Consider the following 18,737-nt stretch of genomic DNA (forward strand, 5'->3'; position numbering starts at 1 on the left):
TGTATAACCTTCCTCCTTGGTTGTGCATGAAGCGGAAGTTCATTATGATGCCAGCGCTCATCCAAGGCCCTAAGCAACCCGACAACGACATTGATGTGTACCTAAGGCCATTAGTTGAAGAACTCTTACAGCTGTGGAATGGAACAGGTGTACGTGCGTGGGATGAGCACATGAGGAAAGAATTTGACCTAGAGGCGTTGCTGTTCGTGACCATCAATGATTGGCCTGCTCTCAGTAACCTTTCAGGACAGACAAACAAGGGATACCGCGCATGCATGCACTATTTGGATGATACCGACAGTATATATTTGGACAATTGTAGGAAGAATGTGTACCTGGGACATCGTCGATTTCTTCCGAGCAGGCATCCCGTAAGAAAGAAAGGCAAGCATTTCAAAAGTGAGGCGGATCACCAGCGCCACCGTACTGGTGCTGATGTACATGATATGGTCAAGGATTTGAAGGTAGTCTTTGGAAATGGTCCTGACGGACAACCTGTTCCGAATGACGCTGACGGACGCGCACCCATGTGGAAGAAGAAATCTATATTTTGAGACCTGCCCTATCGGAAAGACCTAGAGGTCCGCTCCGCAATCGACGTGATGCACGTGACAAAGAATCTTTGCGTGACCCTGCTTGGCTTCTTGGGCGTGTATGGGAAGACAAAAGATACACCTGAGGCACGGGAGGACCAACAACGTATGCACGGAAAAGACGGCATACATCAGGGTCATGCCAGCTACGCTCTTACCAAAGAAGAGAAGGAAATCTTCTTTGAATGCCTGCTCAGTATTAACGTACCGTCTGGCTTCTCGTCGAATATAAAGGGAATAATAAACATGGCAGAGAAAAATTTCCAGAACCTAAAGTCTCATGACTGCCACGTGATTATGACGCAACTGCTTTTGGTTGCATTGAGGGGGCTTCTACCAGATAACATTCGATTAGCCATTGTGAAGCTATGTGCATTCCTCAATGCAATCTCTCAGAAGGTAATCGATCCAGAAATCATACCAAGGTTAGAGAATGATTTGGTGCAATGTCTTGTCAGTTTCGAGTTGGTGTTCCCACCATCCTTCTTCAACATCATGACGCACGTCCTAGTTCACCTATGCGAAGAGATTAACGTTTTGGGTCCTATATTTCTACACAATATGTTCCCCTTTGAGAGGTTCATGGGAGTCTTAAAGAAATATGTTCACAACCGTGCTAGGCTAGAAGGAAGCATCTCCAAGGGCCATCACAATGAGGAGGTCATTGAGTTTTGTATTGACTTTATTCTTGACCTTAAGCCGATTGGTGTTCCTGAATCGTGGCATAAGGGCAGACTGGATGGAAAAGGCACGCTAGGAGGGAATCAACTAATATGTATGGATGGACATTCTCTCACTGAAGCACACTACACAGTTCTAGAGAATTCCGCCTTGGTGGCTCCGTATATGGACGAACACAAGAATTTTCTACGCTCCAAACACCCGGAGCGTCTGATGACTGGATTACACGTGAACAAACCAGGAGTTTCGCCGGCTGGTTGCAGACACGTACCATGCATGACGCCTCTATTAAAGATGACCTGTACTCGCTGTCCCAGTTACCATCTTCGAATATAATGACTTTCTAAGGGTACGGGATAAATGGTAATACATTTACACGATCGCCCAAGATAAGAAGAGCACCAACCAAAACAGTGGTGTCCGCTTTGATGCAACAACCAAGACGGGAAAGGAAACATATTATGGTTACATAGAGGACATATGGGAACTTGACTATGGACGTGGTTTGAAGGTCCTTTGTTTCGGTGCAAATGGGTCAATATGACACGAGGCGGGGTAACGGAAGACCCGCAGTACGGAATGCCAACAGTGGATCTCAACAATCTCGCGTATGCAGACGAACCATTCGTCCTAGCCAATGATGTGGCACAGGTTTTCTATGTGAAGGACATGTCTACCAAGCCGAGAAAAAGAAAAGATAAGGAAGCGAATGCATCATACGATGAGCCAAAGCGCCACATATCTGGAAAGAGAAACATCGTGGGAGTGGATGACAAGACAGACATGTCAGAAGATTATGAAAAGTTTGATGAAATTGCTCCATTCACAGTGAATATTGACCCGAGCATCCAGTTAAATGATGAAGATTTTCCATGGCTACGGCGCAAAAGGACACACGCGAAGAAAAAGTTTCACACCCAAAGATCTGGGATGTGATCGGCTTCACTATCATCACTTTCTTCTGTGTTTCGCGCCCAGGAGGGAATCTCTGTAATAGTTAGGGTAGTTATGTGTTTTGGCATTTGAAACGCGAAGAAATTTTACGTGCAAACAAATTCTTTCATGCATTTACTGATTTTTTCAGCTAAATGACCCTGAAATTGAAAAGCATTTCAAATGAACTCAGAAAAGGTTAAGTTATTCACAAACTAGTGATTCACACATATTTCAAATAATTCAAAATTTAAACTATTCAAATTTGAAAACTAAAAAAATAAGAAAATAAAAAAGCCCACCTACTGGACTAGAGCGGCCTGCATACGACTAGAAACCCAACCTGTAGTTGGGCCAGGATGCAGGCCCGCAAGCCCAGTAGGCCCACAGGCAGAGTAGGAAAGGTAGGCCCTGAAGGCCTGCTTTTGAGAGGAGCTCAATGCAGTGCCCGCGCCGGGGCTTATAAACTGGTCTTGGCGCTCCTCAACTAGCGAGGTGGGACTAAACTTCTGCGCCCCTCGCCTGGCAGCGCACACCCTTTAGTACCGGGTCGTGGCTCCAACCGGTACTAAGGGGGGGGGGGTCTTTAATACCGGTTGTTTGGAGCCACCACCCGGTACTAAAGGGGGGCGCTTCCTGCCGCTTGGCCTGGCCAAAACAGACCTTTAGTACCGGTTGGTGGCTCCAACCGGTACTAAAGGGGTGTTCTATAAGAAATCACTTCAAAAAAATTCAGTTTCTCATCTCTTCCTCTGCTTCTTTCTCCTCTGCCCCGTCGCCGCCGCCCCTCGTCGCTGTCCGTCGCCGTCCCCGTCGCTGTCGCCGCCCCGGCCGTCCCCGTCGCCGTGCTGCGCCCCGTCGTCCCGTCGTCCCCGCCCGGCCCGTCCCCGTCCCCGTCGTCGCCGCCCCGTCCACATCCCCGTCGTCACCGCCCGTCTCCGTCCCCGTCGCCGCGCCTCGCCGGTGAGCTCCTGCCCCGGCCGCCATGTCCACACACACACACACATTGTTTTTTAGTTATAAATTTTAGTTATAGAAATTTTTCTGTTTTTTAGTTATAGAAATATCTATAGAAATGTTAGAATTTTTTTTGTTTTTTAGTTATAGAAATATTAGAAACGTTAGTTATATAGAAATGTTATAAATTTTCTGTTTTTTAGTTATAGAAATATTTATAGAAATGTTAGCAATTTTTCTGTTTTTTAGTTGTAGAAATATTAGAAATGTTAGTTATATATATAGAAATGTTAGAAATTTTAGAATTAGTTTTAGCTAGATGAATTAGATTAATGTCAAATGGTTAGAATTTGCATATAGAATTTTAGTTATCACAATCCAATCATTTAAAAATGTTACTTTTTGCGGGCATATAGTATTTGTTCTCGACGATGCCCGGTCTGCATCCTCGCCGTCGACCCGTTCGCGACGACGTCCGGCTGACCCATGTCAGGGACTGGGCTCCGCCGGGCTGGCACTGGGAGGTGCTACCTGGAGGGGCACGCCGCTTGGTGAGGAACCCGGCCTCGGGTCCCGTCGTCGACCCTGATCTCCTTTGGTGGCGTTCGCATGGGCCACATTCGGTGCAGAGGGAGCCGGCCCCGCCGGAGGTGGTGCGTCGCCGTGTCAGGGAGGAGGATGAGCACGTCCATCGCTACATGGCTGCTATGGACGTCAGGTTCTCCAATACCTGGCAGGTTCTTTGGGCAGATGACCGGAGATATGATCCTGTGATGGTTCCTTTTCTTTGGGTGTCCACTGCCCGTGCCCCAGGAACCGCGAGTGGCCTAGATTCTTCTGTAGTATTCGATCTTTATTAGCTACCTAGCCAGTGATGTATTCGATATATAATATTCGAGACGATGTATTCGAGATTATATATATTATTAGAGACGATGTACTCGAGATTATATATTATTCGAGACGATGTATTCGAGATTATATATTATTCGAGACGATGCATATTATGCACTATATGATTCAGTTTTTCCTTATTGATTGCATCCATGCATTGTAATTTGAATACTAAATTGTTTTATATTTCTTCTGTATTAGTTAAATAAAAGCTATGGCGGACAATACCGGCAGAGAGGGAGAAGAGGCCCTGTTCGAGATCATACGCAGCCCTAACAGGCCAGATGATCTGAATGAAGCAGATGACGGCTCCCAATATCTGAACAATACCAGGGAGGGTGATGATAAGATATTCGATCTCGACGACCGAGCTGATGAAGTCATGAACTATGATTATGATTATGATGATGCAGACAATGATTATGATGACGAATACAATGTTGATCTTGAAATAACAAAGACTACTGGCGAGGTATATTTATATAAGCAGGCATCTAGTGATCATCACATGTTTTTTTATTTGAAGATATATTAACGAATCGATCTTTCTTCTTTCAGCCATCCGGATCGAGCAAATCTGCTTCTACAGACAGCAGGACAAAGCGAGGCCCGGGCAAAAAGTTGAAGGAGGGTGTAAAGTACAACATCGATTCCATCAAAGCTAGTGGCGAACCCCTCACGCCTAAGAACATTGCGAACAAGTTCGTTCGTCAGTGCTGAGTTCTTGTGAAGGACCAACTCCCGATCTCCATTCAAGAATGGAAAGAGCCAAAAACTAAACGTCTAGATGTTACTTGGGTCAACGACAGAGCAAAACAAAAGCTTTGGGAATCTCTGATGGAACATTTCACCCTACCAGATTATTTCACTGATGCAGATGTGCAGAAAGTCAAGGACGCTGCTCTTAAGAAGATGACAATTGCATTCAACACCCACAAGAAAACTGTATGGGCCAACTACCTCGCTGCAGAAAGGAAGACTCCAGAATTCAAGGGAACACTGGAGAAGCAAAGAGAACACTGGCCCGCTTTCGTGAAATTCAAGGAATCAGAATTATCTAAGGAACGGTCGAGAAAAAACAAGGCCAATGCCGCAAAAAAGAGGCAGTTCCATAGGCTGGGTCCAGGTGGCTACGCGGTGGCAATGCCTAAGTGGGATAAGTCTGAGCAAGAGATGGAGGATGCATGGGTCACTCCGGTTACTAGGAGCTGCCCCCCATGTGCAGAACTTGGTTCTATGCGCATGGGGGGGCGTTGGACCCGAAGACAGGCCTGGTTTCGAAGAAGGCAAGTCTAAAAGGAGCCGAACAAAAGTTACTTGACGCAATAGAAGATGCTCGAAAGGGGGTGTTCACGCCCAACAGAGAGAATGACGAGCTTATGCGCGCCCTGGGAAATCCTGAACACCCGGGAAGAACACGAGGCAAGGGCGTTATTCCCTGGTATGAGGGCTTTTCGGAATGGAACGACGACTACAGGACCCGTGTAAGAAAGAAGATGGTGGAGGAGAAGAAGAGGAAGCTGGAGGAGGAGCAGAGGAAGTAGGACGCATAACGCCTTCAAGGCCTAGAAGCAAGGCACGCGGACTTGGCACTCAAATTCCAGCAGGAGCAGCAGCAGATCGACTCACTTAGCCAGGAAAGGGGGTCTCAGCAGCGGCAGCGGCAAGCGGATGATCGTCCAGCATTGGATAGCACCATCCCATCCATGCCGAGAAGGAGTATTGGTTCCGCCCCGGACGACGCACTGCTGGATACATACCCTGTGGATGACATCATAGAGAACACTAACTCTGAGCTACACTTCAAAATGAAGAACATATCCATGAAGGTGGCGGACCCCGTTGCTTTTACAATTACCCCCGAAGCAACCTTCCATTGCACCCCGATTCCAGCGGGCTATGCTCGTGTCTTGGTTGATGAGGTGGTGGACCCATATTTGGGGCTACAACTTGACATTCCTGGAGGTGATGACGAGCACACACTGGGAGAGGCTATACATCGTATCATCCTATGGAGAAAGGATTGCATCATCTTTCGAAGTCCACCGACACCACATCTGCCGACTCCTCCTCGAAGTCCGCCACCGAGTCAGCAAACTCCCGCTCCTCCAAGTCCACGAACGCGTGAGCCGACTCCTCCTCGAAGTCCGCCACCGTGTCAGCAGACTCCCGCTCCTCCAAGTCCACGAACGCGTGAGCAGACTCCTGCTTCAAGTCCGGCACAACGTCAGGCGACTCCTCCTGTTTCAAGTCCGACACCGTGTCAGGCCACACCTCCTGCTTCAAGTACGGCACAGCGTCAAGCCACTCCTCCTGCTCCAACTCAGCCACGTCACCCGTCTCCGCCGCCTCAGCAATCGCAGAAGAGACACGCCGCAACTATGGTGCGTAGCGGTACGAGTCGAGGTAGTACAGGAAGTACAGGCGGAGACAAGCGATATAAATATGGTCCAAGCCTCGCTGCTCTTCCTCAGAGGCCTTACGACATGACTGAGGAGCAAAACGAAGCCATAGTGAAGGCCCAAGTGGACGCCCATTTTGGACCGAAACCGGCACCGCCGCCGAGGGAGAAAGTGCCTGAGGAAAAGATTGGCCACTTCATTCGTATGGCTAGACCACCAGCTCCCAAGCCTGTTGACTCAGACTATGAGCGCCAAATCAGGAAGGCACATCGAGCATGACTACAGAAAGAAGCGAGCTCGAGCTCGAGCCAACAAGCAGCTGTCAAAAAATGCGGGAAAACCGTTCCCCAGCTGGGAGAACAGGCGGCGCAATCGATCCCCCCGCTTGTTGTGCCAACAACACATGCGAGTACGCGCGCCCAATATTATTGTGGGAAAACCGTTTACGTTCCCCAGCTGGGCAATGTGGTATAACCGAGGAGCATATAATGCAGGCTGAAATGCTCAAGATCACTGTTGGACAACTCCTCGATATCGAGCCCATGTCTCCGCTTAGAGAGGAGGAAATAAAACGGAAATATGTCCGGGGCCAACCTTTGGTCGAGCCAGACGAGGTCAAGAACCTTCCAACGAGAATGTATGAATTGCATCAATGGTACATGAACATTATCAAGATTTCCAATCGAGAGTCCCTCATGGTGAATGTCAAGGAAGAGCATTACTTCCATGAGAAAGCTGTGTCCGTTGAGTATTCAGAACTATTTCAGTTATACAATCAAGACGCACTCGACAAATCTATCGTCAGTTGCTATTGTCTGTAAGTGATTTCTTTCTGTAATTTAAGTCTCAAGCTAGCTGTAGTGATCATTTTGATCGTCATTACATGTAATTATCCTCACTATATTGTTTTCTGTGATATTATGCAGGATGAAGATGTATGAAATGAAAATAATCTAGACGCTATGGCATTGGGTTCATTGACCCAAATACCATTAATGAGTACACATGGAATATTCCAAGTTGTCGAGCAAGTTTAGAGGAAAGCATGCTAGAGTTCTTCAAGCGCCTCAATACCAATGAAGATATACTACTTCCTTATAACTTCCTGTGAGTCACACTGTCTTGTACTACAAATTCTGTTTTTGCTTACTAGCTAGCTAGATGTTAATAATTAAGTGTATAGGGTTTAGGATAGTTGATTAGTGTTATGCACATGCCCGCTAAATTAAGACATGCAAACGTGTGCGCATGCAGTTTTTACTGGATCTTGTTAGACATTAAAGTCGAAGAAGGAAAAGTTGAAGTACTGGACTCACTACTTAAAAAAAGTGACTACACCATCTTATTTGGGATAGTCAACATGTAATTTCAATCATTATTAACTATATCTCGTCCTATTTAGTTCATCATTTCCTGATATGAACTATTTAATAACCCCTTTATTAATTTTCTTTGCCGGCGGGCAGGGCTTGCGCAAAGTTCATCAAGGTGACTCCAGGCAAATGGGCAAAAAATCTGTTTTTGGTATCGAACCAAGGTAAGTAATTAAGTAGTACTAGCTAGCTAGTTACCATCTCTTTAATTCTTGTTTCAATACCATTAATTAATTATCATGCTTGATTAATCATTATCTGATTCAATTCCATTCTCGTAAAGGCCCTGAAGCAGGCGCCGTGGACTGATCTGTGTGCATACTACGTTTGCGAGAACATTCGCATGATGGCGTCCGAAAGGAGCAGATCTCAAAGACAGGACTGGGTACGTTTGTCAGAACATTATTCACAATAGTCACACAACTAATACACATGCATATTGATCTCCTTCTTAACAGTTCAGAGAGGTGCGGGAGCAGCTCCTACCAACGAAGCGCATACTAGCACTTCAAGAGGAAATAGCGGGATTTTTGCTCGACCAGGTCATAGATCCCAAAGGAGAATACTATTACCCGCTACCGCCCCCATGAACCACTTGTCATTGTGCTCCGAAGGCACCAAGGCAACATGTAGGAGAAATTGTATATATATATATACATGTGTATGTGTGAATAATTAATGGTGGTGGTTGTGAGACATTCGATGATATATATTTATATATATATATATATGCGGTTCTACGAGAAAATCTATTTATATATATGCATAACGTGTACAATATGTAGTATTGTAAAATACCAGCAAACAAAAAAGAATTAAATGGAAAACACAAAATTAATGGAAAAGTAAAATATAAAACCAACCCCCCCCCCCCAAACATTTAGTACCGGTTGGTGTTACCAATCGGTACTAATGGTCTACCAGCACCCGGGCCTGGCTCGTGCCACGTGGTGGCACTTTAGCGCCAGTTCGTGCCGAACTGGTAGTAAAGGGGGAGGGCTTTAGTCTCCACTCCTTAGTGCCGGTTGTAGAACCGGCACTAAAGGCCCTTACGAACCGGCGCTAAAGCCCGGTTCTGCAGTAGTGCAGAGTGTATATTGCCATGTTGTTTGCAGAGAAGTCATCGAGTTTATTTTCTAATCAATTTCTTCCCCAGGTCTAAAGTTTACTAGAACGTTGTTGTGGTGTTTATGCCTAAGTTATCGGGTGTTATATATTCAACAACCATTTTGCCCAGGCAAATAGTTACCATAGTATTTGTACCTAAATTATCAGGTATGCGGTACATATATTACCATTCTATTTAACACAAACCTTACCGGCGGTATGTTTTCCAACGACCCCCCACCACAAAATCAAAGTTACCGGCGTTGTTTGTACCTAAGTTATCAGGTCTACTGTGTGTCTGTTACGATCATATTTACAAAGAAGTGAGCGGTATGTTATCCAACAACTCCCCCACATCAAAATTACTGTCGTGTTTGTACCTAAGTTATCAGGTTTGCGGTGTGTCTATAACCATCATATTTATAAAGTTATCAAGGGTGTGTATATGACATTTTTTTGCCCAGGTAAAAATTTACCGCAGTGTTTGTACCTAAGTTATCGGATCTGTGGTATGCATATTACTGTGCTATCTAACACGAAAGTTGACTGTAGTATGTTTCCAACAACTCTCCCATCAAAGTTACTGCAGTGTTTGTACCTAAATTATCAGGTTTGCAGTGTCTATTACCGTCATATTTATAAAGAAATTATTGGGGTGTGTATTCCACATTTTTTTTGCCCAGGTAAAAAGCTACCACAACGTTTGTATCTAAGTTATCGGTTCCGCGTTACGTATATTACGGTGCTATTTAACACGAAAGTTACCCCGCGGTATGTTTTCCAACAACTTACCCATCAAAGTTATCATGGTGTTTGTACCTAAGTTATCAGGTCTGTGGTGTTTCTGTCACCATCATATTTATAAACAAGTTATCAGGGGTGTGTATTCGACAATTTTTTTCCCAAGTAAGAAGGTACCCACAGTGTTTGCACATAAATTAGTAGGTCTGAGGTACGTATATTACCGTGCTATTTAATAGGAAAATTACAGGTGGTATGTTTTCCAACAACTTCCCACATCAAAGTTATCTCGGGTATTTTGTACCTAAGTTATCACGTTTACGGTGTGTCTCTTACCATCATATTTCTACAACAATTATCGGGTGTGTGTATTGACCAGCTTTTTTGCCGTCGGCAAAAAAGTTACCGTAGTGTTTGTATATAAGTTATCAGGTCTGCGGTGTTTCTATTACCATCATATTTATACAGGAGTTATCGGGGTGTGTCGAACAATTTTTTTGCCCAGCTAAAAAGTTACTGCAGTGTTTGTACATAAGTTATCAGGTCCGTTGGATGTATATTATCATGTTATTTTACACCAAAGTTACCGGTGACATGGTGTCAAGAGGAAGTAAATTTGGCAAATTAAAATGGACCTCTCGTATTTTCTTAGGTAAAACAATGTAGAAAAAGAAACGACAACAGATCTCTGTCTACGAGAGTCTGTCTTAAGTTAAAGCTATAAAAACTGTCTAATATGTATCTAATCACAACATACACTCTGTTTAGATGTTTGTACGGTAGATTGCTCACTCACTAGGTTCCAAGTTCAACTCCCCAAGTTGCTTTTTCTTACCAACATAAAAAAGGAGACAACCAAAAAGGAGACGTGCGGGGATCGAGCGACCTGGATCGGGATCGTTCGGATATGAAACAAAAAACAAAACGTTCGGAAATTACAAATTTCGTTTATAGATAGATTCACATATATATTAGGCTTAAATCAATGATGTTGCTGGCGAGAGGGGGATGAGGGAGCCCCCATGCTGGTCCCCGGTCCTTGTTAGTGTTCTCGTTGTATCAGAAAGCAACCTTAAAAATGCTTAATATCTTGTCTCTACACTTGAAGACATACAAAACCCAAACATGCGAAGTTGAAACACATACATAGTTTGAAAAAAAGTACACAGACATGCAAACACTTAACACTTAAGGCGACATCCTATGACGGCTTACACCACCTCATGTGACTTCACCTTGAGTGCCATCATCGGCGTGGGGCGTCGAGCTCATGGTGGCTGTGTGGCAATGGTGTAGTGCGGAGCCAGTCGTGCCGTAAGACTCTGTACTGCACGTAAGTGCGTTATCTTCCTCACAAAACATAGGAAGAGGAAATGACTACATTGTAAGGGCATCAATCAAAGCATGTCACCACCACATACTCCAGGCCACACATGCTATTATGTCTTAAACGAATCTTTATAGTTTATAAAGTAACTTTCATCATGCTATTTCTTATAGTTTTTCTCCATTGTTTTATATTTTATTGCACCAACTTACTAATAAAGCGTCAGAGATGCAACTGCATGTCTAATGCCTATGCCGATAACTCATCATTTTTAGTATAGCTTATCTCTATGTCATTTAACAATTTGACAAAGATTGCATTTTCTCGCTTTGAATACCTATCTTCTTTTATAGTACTAACTTGCTTATTTTCAACTGAGGACGCAACAATGCAAAAATTCACGCAAAAACAACATATTGACATTTTGACTAAGGGAGGAGTCAAGTGAATAGTATTGCCTGAATTTTGTACCGGTAGAATAGAGTACAATAAGTGAATTGGCGCCCCTAAACTGGTAGCCTACCAATTGTGGCGGGACGATATACTAGTTTCTTTTAATAGCTCATAAAAAGATGAGCTATACTATGTTTTTACTTGCTCATTTTTTTAAAGAATCATCGTGAGCTGAAAAATGAAGACGTGGGGTGTCAACCACAGAAAGGTAGCAAGTGACCAAGTTTGGTGGGCCCGTCACATGATATTTATTTTTTGCACGAGGACATGGTAATGTTGCTCATGCTTTATCCATCATGGCCGAGCATTTGTGGGGATAGGGTTGTGGGCTGCGATCACGACGCCTTGTTCCGAGAGGTGTCGCACTGCAGTCGCACCAGTTAGCCATTTTGGGTTTGACGCAGATGGTGTTGGTGCGCGTGTTGCCTTGCAAACAAACTGGCTGTGGGCATTACTTCCTGCTTGTTCATCAAAGCTTACGGACTGTCAGAACACGACTTCTTCAAGATACATATAACTTGAATCTTAATTGGGCGTCTACCAATTCATGTGTTCGCAAACATACCTGCTAAGCAGTCAGAATGGCTGCAAGAAAATTCCCTCGAAATGCAAACAATGCATCGGTCATGATGCAAAACACAGTTTGGATGTCAGACAATCTTATGGTTAGGAGTAGAATGGATGAAGGTTGAGGCTTTGATTCAACCGACACTTCTCCGCCTTATGGTTAGGGAGCAGAACGGATGAAGGTTGTAACATTCTCTATCTTAGTATCTTTAGAAAAGAATGACTAGTCTTCCTCTCTTCTTGTTACAATAGTGAGGGTACATTGATGAAGGATACCACCCACCAATTAATCCATGCATGTGGCATTTGACCTTTATTTATTGTGCATACGTCTTTCTACTCACAACAATGATATTGCATCAGCTACCATCGGGTCATGGAAACAATACGGCGGGCATCTGGATCTATGAGATAGCTGGCATTTTGGACCATGTGCGAACTACCATATCGATTGTCATTAAAAGGCCCTATGTTCACACTCCTTCCCCTCTCAAGTCTTCACATCTCACAGAAATAACCTTACGAATACAATGTCAGTAGTTATAGTCTAGTGTGTATAATGGGAGTTCCAACTAAATTTCTATTACTTCAAATCTTCTCGATTCATCAACCACAATTAGTTGTTTAATAGTTAGAAATGTCGAGATGGAATTCCTTCCTGGGCTCTCACGCGTAGGAATTGGAGGCATCAGAAAGTTAGTGAGGACATGTTGATATGCTGACGCGCGAGACACACACGAACACAAGTCTACCCACCCTAGTTCCAGTTGCCTAGCTCCCGGTCGATTAGGTATGTCCACAAACTAACACACATCTTCTTTGGGTCTGACCTATGCTCCGCTCATCACTTTAAGATTCGACACCCAATGATCGTGGCATTATATAGTGCTCCCCATGGTTAACTGTGTGAATAGAGGTATCAGAGGCCAGTATAATCAAAGAGCTTACATTCTTGAGTCTGACAAGTGGGTGTGGACAACCTTGGGATGATTGGTCCGTCCCATTGGAGGTGTGTCCTAGGTCTATTGCTTTGTCGACAACTGGACGAAGTGAGCATTGCCAATATGCTCCATCCCACCATGTTCACAACCCTCTGTTCCCACCAATTCCCCAAGCATGTATTTTTTTAGATAATTATATTTTTTACCTCAAAATAGGTTTTCACTCCGCTTTATCTATAAATGTCGGGAAGGCTAGTTGCGTGTCTTATATTTACACCAATAACTCTTTACTGTTTTGTACATGTTATCATAATGTCATTTAATTTTTTTCCAAAGATTGCCTTTCATGGCTTTAAATACCGGCATTTCCATAATGTTGGGGACGGGCGAGGGGGTGGATGGGATCTAGTGTTAGGACATCGCTTTCTTTATTTATTTATTTTAGATTGCGGGGAGGACATCGTTTGATATGATGGGGATGGACCGGTGGGTTAGTGTATTTGTGTATAATATTGTGTCTTTGTGGTCATAGAAGAGTTGTTTCCAAAAATATCTAACCACGATGTCTAGCTATATTAGTACATACATGTAAGAAAAAAAGTGAAAAACACTACTCATGTGAAAAAGCACCACGAATGAAAGCAAGAAAATGCCCATTGAAAACCTCCCTTTGCGGCTATTCTTGTCACTACCGATTTTAGTCATCCGTCAATGGTGCACCAATAACAATATGCAATTATGCAGCAGTGGATCTTCACAGATTATGTGATCTTAGACACCGTGATAGACAAGTTTTGGCCTTCCAACTCGCCGACAATCCAACTTTTCACATGAAAAATTTGAGAAATTCAAGGCACAAAACATCCGAACCTACTTTTTCCCGCAAAACATCCTGACCCACATATCGGTCCGCCGACCGATCCAGACCTACTTTTACCTCCTCAGAGGTCCTTTTTTAAGCGGGCATCGACAAGAGAGACTTGTGTAAGATGGCAATTGTGGTGTCAGGATTTCTGTGGCAATGATGGCGGGGTCAGCAATAGTAGGGTGATGGCAGTTGTTGCGGTAGTTGACTCTTTTGCATGTCCACGGGATTGTTTCGGGTCGTTTGTTGCAGAGAAGTTGGACCTGACATGAAGGCCGAGAGGCGGCAATGAATTTTTCTCACGGGCGCCGTCGATGGATGTAGGAGGAAAAAACCTCAGCACTCCAAGGAATTTGGATGTATGTTGCAATTTCTGTAAGGGCGTTTTGGTAAGTGAATGTGTGTACTTGATATGTGGCCCTTGACCTATCCGTAAAAAAGTACGAATTTGAAAGGGGCCAAGAGGTGATATGCTATGTGAGCTTACCAATGTGGCAATTTCTTCATACTTACATGGTCTACGAGAGATCGATTGTGACGAGTCATGCCGGGCGGTTTCGCGGCAGGTAGCATCCGCTGGATTGTTCGAGTTTGGGGCAATAATGCTTGCCTGATTGGTTGTTGTGCCTTGTTGTTTTCAGGTATTGTGTCGCTGACGGCAAAAGACTGACTGTTGCCGATGCTCCATCTATGTTCATGATACCCACCGACTTGGTGGAACACAAGGTTTCAAGACAATAATAATTTAGTTAGGGCATTTGATGTTCTGCCAAATACTCACCAGGCAGACAGACTAAAGTAATGATTTTTTGCTGGATTTTTTCATGGCAAGCCAAGCACAATCCAGATCCTAATTAGAGACCCTACGGATCCTAAGAGTAATGATTTACTGTGTGGCCTGTCGATCTACTGTCTGTTCATTGCTCTCGGGAATATTTTGATTCTCACAAATCAATCAGTTAGGTGGACTGGGTCACGAGTCATGAGATCTGTGTCTACACTTGCTTCATTAGTTTGAAAATGTTGACCATTAATCTGGACTGGCACTAGAGTATGAGTTTAAGTCATGGTCACTGTTGCTAAAGAATGTACTTAATTTTCATCATTTTAACCTTCAATAAGGAAAATGATATCATCAACCGCCAAGAAAATCAACAAATTTGACATCAGAACCATATGAGCCACTTGCAACTAAATAGAAAAGAAAGCACATCATTTGGCACGTGGGCTTATTCAGTTGCATTACTCACTATATATGGAGAAACAAATGAAGAATCAACTGTCATTTGCTTCTGCACTCCATATGCTGCTGCCTTTATTCTCCTACACAAGGCTGGTGGAATCTGCTGCTCTCCCTCCTCTTCTAATTGGATATGGCAAAATGATTGTTCATGCACACCACAATATGCTTTAACAAGAAGAAACCAAAGGGACGGAACATTCTTGGTAAAAAAGAGGAACCAAGAATTGGATTTGGGACAAATTGCAGGGTGCCACCAAGGATGGGCATGGATGAGCACCGAAAAGTTAGTTAGACCTCAATCCGTAGAGGTGATTGTCCACTGAAAGTCCTAATTATTGTAGACTGATGCCACCCGTTATGTGGTATCAAGTGGTTAATTTCTAGTTTGCGGTCGACCAAGATCTTGATCGGTAATCCAATGTAAATAAGAGTATCTGTTGTGGAGATCGTACCATTGCATTTTCCATGATGGAGATTTCTTTTCATATTCCATGCAGCACGAATTGGATCGAATTTTGGGTAGGGATCGCCTGTGCCAAACAAGAAAAGGCTGGAGTAATATTCTGCAAAAGAGAAGTTGTCCCATATTTTAAACAGTGCAGTGCTTTCCGAGCTCTTCTTAAGCTAATTTAATACACAAACTTTTGCAGTTATTCTAAAAAAGTATTTTAAGCCCCAGCATAAAGCACACTTTGTTGATATGTACTATCAAAGCTTGTGACCACCAATAAAATTATGGAACCACTAGTAGGATACAGATGATCACTGTTCTTATATATGATCTACTATAGTTATGATAGTTTGTAATGAAAAGTTATGTTATAGACCCGTACATCTCCAAGCTCACATGCCAAAGCAAAATAACTTCTTTACAAAAAGCACCCATCGAATTAAGCACTTGTGTACATGCTCTAAGAATGATTGTTATTGGCACAGGCGTTCACAGGATATATATTATTCGGTTGCTGAATAAAGCTTGATCATCAATCTTAACAATCTCCAAGTTACCTTTTGTTTTTCTCGTACAAGACCTCGATCATAAATCCTGTGAAAATAGGATCATTTCCATGGGAGATCTAGCAATTGAATTTCTTATGATGGAATTTTCTTGTATGTACTACACAGGAGAATATGGATCAGACTCTGGCTAGTGATTGCCCGGGTGGCCGGACCGAACTATGGAAAGTTGTAAAATCCTGAAAAAGAGAAGTTGTTTCTTCAACATAGCTAGTGCTTTTTTAGCCGTTTCCCAGTTAATTATACTTGAGGAGTAAATGTATAATGCTTTACATCATCAGGGCAACTGCGGCCTGCTATTCCAAGCTGAGAAGAAGAGATCGATACGGATTGAAGATCTTAGTTGTTGAGCTAGAGGCAAAAGGCAGCAGATCCCTGAAATCTCTGCTTTACAACATGAGGGCAACCGCTGCCTGCTCTGTGATTCTGTGTTATGCTAATCTTGCTGAAAAGCATTCCTTAGTGTTGTTAAATATGCTTCTATCGCACGCACACCGGAAAAAGCTACGCGCTTCCGTGTGTGTATTTTCGTTTCAAGAAAGCGGTCTTCGCTTCTTAGGTAGAACTGCACTGAGCATCCCAATGTGTGTGTTTAGCCAGAAGCCACATAATGCCATTTCAGGAAGCATGATTAACACTCTAACAGCAGTAAAAACATCTAGACTGTGGGCGGTCATCCGCCTTTCACTTTTTCCACAAATCCGTAATGGCTAAACACGGGGAAAGAGGCTGAAGGAATAAGTTGGAAGAAAGTCGATTAAATTTCAGACTCTGCTACTGGACCAGCACAGTATATTATGCATACAAAAAATGATATGCCATCAATCATCTAAAAAAATGGTAACAGAAATATGATTCATGGGCAGATGTGCACTTTCCTTTTCTAAGAACTAAAATTGCGGCTCTTAACATGATAGAGTTGCGAAAAGCAAACTGGAAAAGAAAGGGAGGTAGTGTCCTTTCTGTTTCAGGAACATCTTTAAGAAAGAACTTCTAACAACATGATAGTGAGTTATCCATTATGTATAGTAGTGAGTTGTGTTACCTACATCTGTCACTTTATTATCTAATTTGCCGGCAGAAACTTTGTGTATCTGGGGTATCTGGCTGCTTTAACATCGCCTTGTTGTCCAACTTCCAATGCATCAATATGGGCGGCTTTCTCGCGCATCCCCGTGACATAAGACGTTTGTTATCGACTATGTCACACCAGTGACGAAATATAATGGGTGAACAGTTGTCCTTTTGTGAAACCTGTCAGTTAAACGATTTATTGCAATTTGCAAATATGCTGATTCAGTGCAAGATCTTGCTGAGCTCTGTTCCTAGCAGCAACGAGAAAAACATCTGTGCTGCTCTCCCAAGACTTGTTTGGCAAGTGAGCAGTGCTTTCTTTCACATAGTAGCAATAGTAGAAATGGAGACATATCTGAGATTTAACAGTGCTTTCTTTCACTAGATTATATATGATACAAGGCAAAAGCACCCACTGCTGAAGTACAAGCAACTACACAAACAGACTGGTGAAAGTAAAACCATCTACCATCAAAAGCTTCCTGGAGCTGCTGGACCTTCTCCCTGCCGCACGAAACATGGAGGCTCTGTGTCAAAATCCACGGCCTCCGGTTCCTCACACACAGTTTTCCAGGCGCCTTTCAACAGATCGGAAGACGACTGCCCAAAACCCAAACAGAAATTGAGGAGGAAAAAGACAGAGCAGAAACAGAGGCAGTAGTAGTGTTTAGGGGAGGAAGGGAGGGAGGGAGGACTTGATGAACTGCCATGGCCGTGCTATAGCTAATCCTAACGACTGGCCATCTGGTACCTTGCGAGAGTGGCGGTAGTGGTTGGGTACTGGTGGCAATCCATGCCAGCGTGCTCCCTATGATCAGCCGCAGCCTCATGGGGGCGCGGCGTGTATGTGTATGCGCCGTTGCCGGCGTCGTCGCCGACCTTGTTTTGCCATGCGGGAAGCTTCTGCGGCGTCTCGCTGCCAGCCTTGTCTTGCCAGTCGGCGTACCCGCCCTGGCCGGCAGCGTCGCCGTGGTCGGCTTTTGGCCGGCCTTCGCGGACGACGACGGTGGGCGGCTGCTGGTACGCCGGCGACGACCAGTTGGCGTTCCCTCTGCTGCGGCCGTAGTCGTCCCGTCTGCGGCCGCCGAAGCACGAGCCGAACTCCAGGCACATTCTTTCTTGGTGGCGAGTAGTGAGGTGGCCGACTCGGCGCCGGGTGCTTCTTCGAACTACTCTAGCTGGGAGGTGGGAGCTACTGGTAGTGGGAAGCAGCACTATCCTGGAAGTAGCTGCTGGGGGTATCAGTGCAGTGGTGGTGTTGATGGCCCTGAAACTGACAGTGTTGGTGTGGTGGGTGATATATATTCGGGGCCGAGAAGAGAGCTCGTGCTGGACGCGACGTGTGCGTAGCAAGCCAAGCGAGGCGAAAGCTCCGTATGAAAAGAGGGGGGTTTAGGTCCCGATCGATCAGGCCCATCGTCGACGCGTCTCACGTTTGACACGTCTTCTAACACACGGACGTCGTTGTTTAGGTCCCGACCGATCAGGTCCGTCCAACACCATCTGATGCGTGTCCCACAGACCGCCCCACTTGTCTGGAGGACAACTTCGACATTTGACTAGATATAT

At 44.3% G+C, this 18,737-nt stretch overlaps 1 protein-coding gene across 1 annotated transcript; it reads right to left on the reverse strand.

Annotated features, from left to right (window-relative positions):
- Positions 1–17,524: 17,524 nt before the first annotated feature.
- LOC109740123 (uncharacterized) lies at positions 17,525–18,737 on the reverse strand. The gene is made up of 2 exons (XM_020299155.4): positions 17,920–18,737; positions 17,525–17,768 (listed from the first exon to the last, which is right to left on the reverse strand). The coding sequence occupies exons 1-2, from the start codon at positions 18,279–18,281 to the stop codon at positions 17,750–17,752; spliced, it is 381 nt and encodes a 126-aa protein (XP_020154744.1). The 5' UTR covers positions 18,282–18,737; the 3' UTR covers positions 17,525–17,749.

The sequence above is a fragment of the Aegilops tauschii genome, chromosome 3 (assembly GCF_002575655.3).
Source record: "Aegilops tauschii subsp. strangulata cultivar AL8/78 chromosome 3, Aet v6.0, whole genome shotgun sequence".
In the NCBI taxonomy this organism is placed as follows: domain Eukaryota; kingdom Viridiplantae; phylum Streptophyta; class Magnoliopsida; order Poales; family Poaceae; genus Aegilops; species Aegilops tauschii.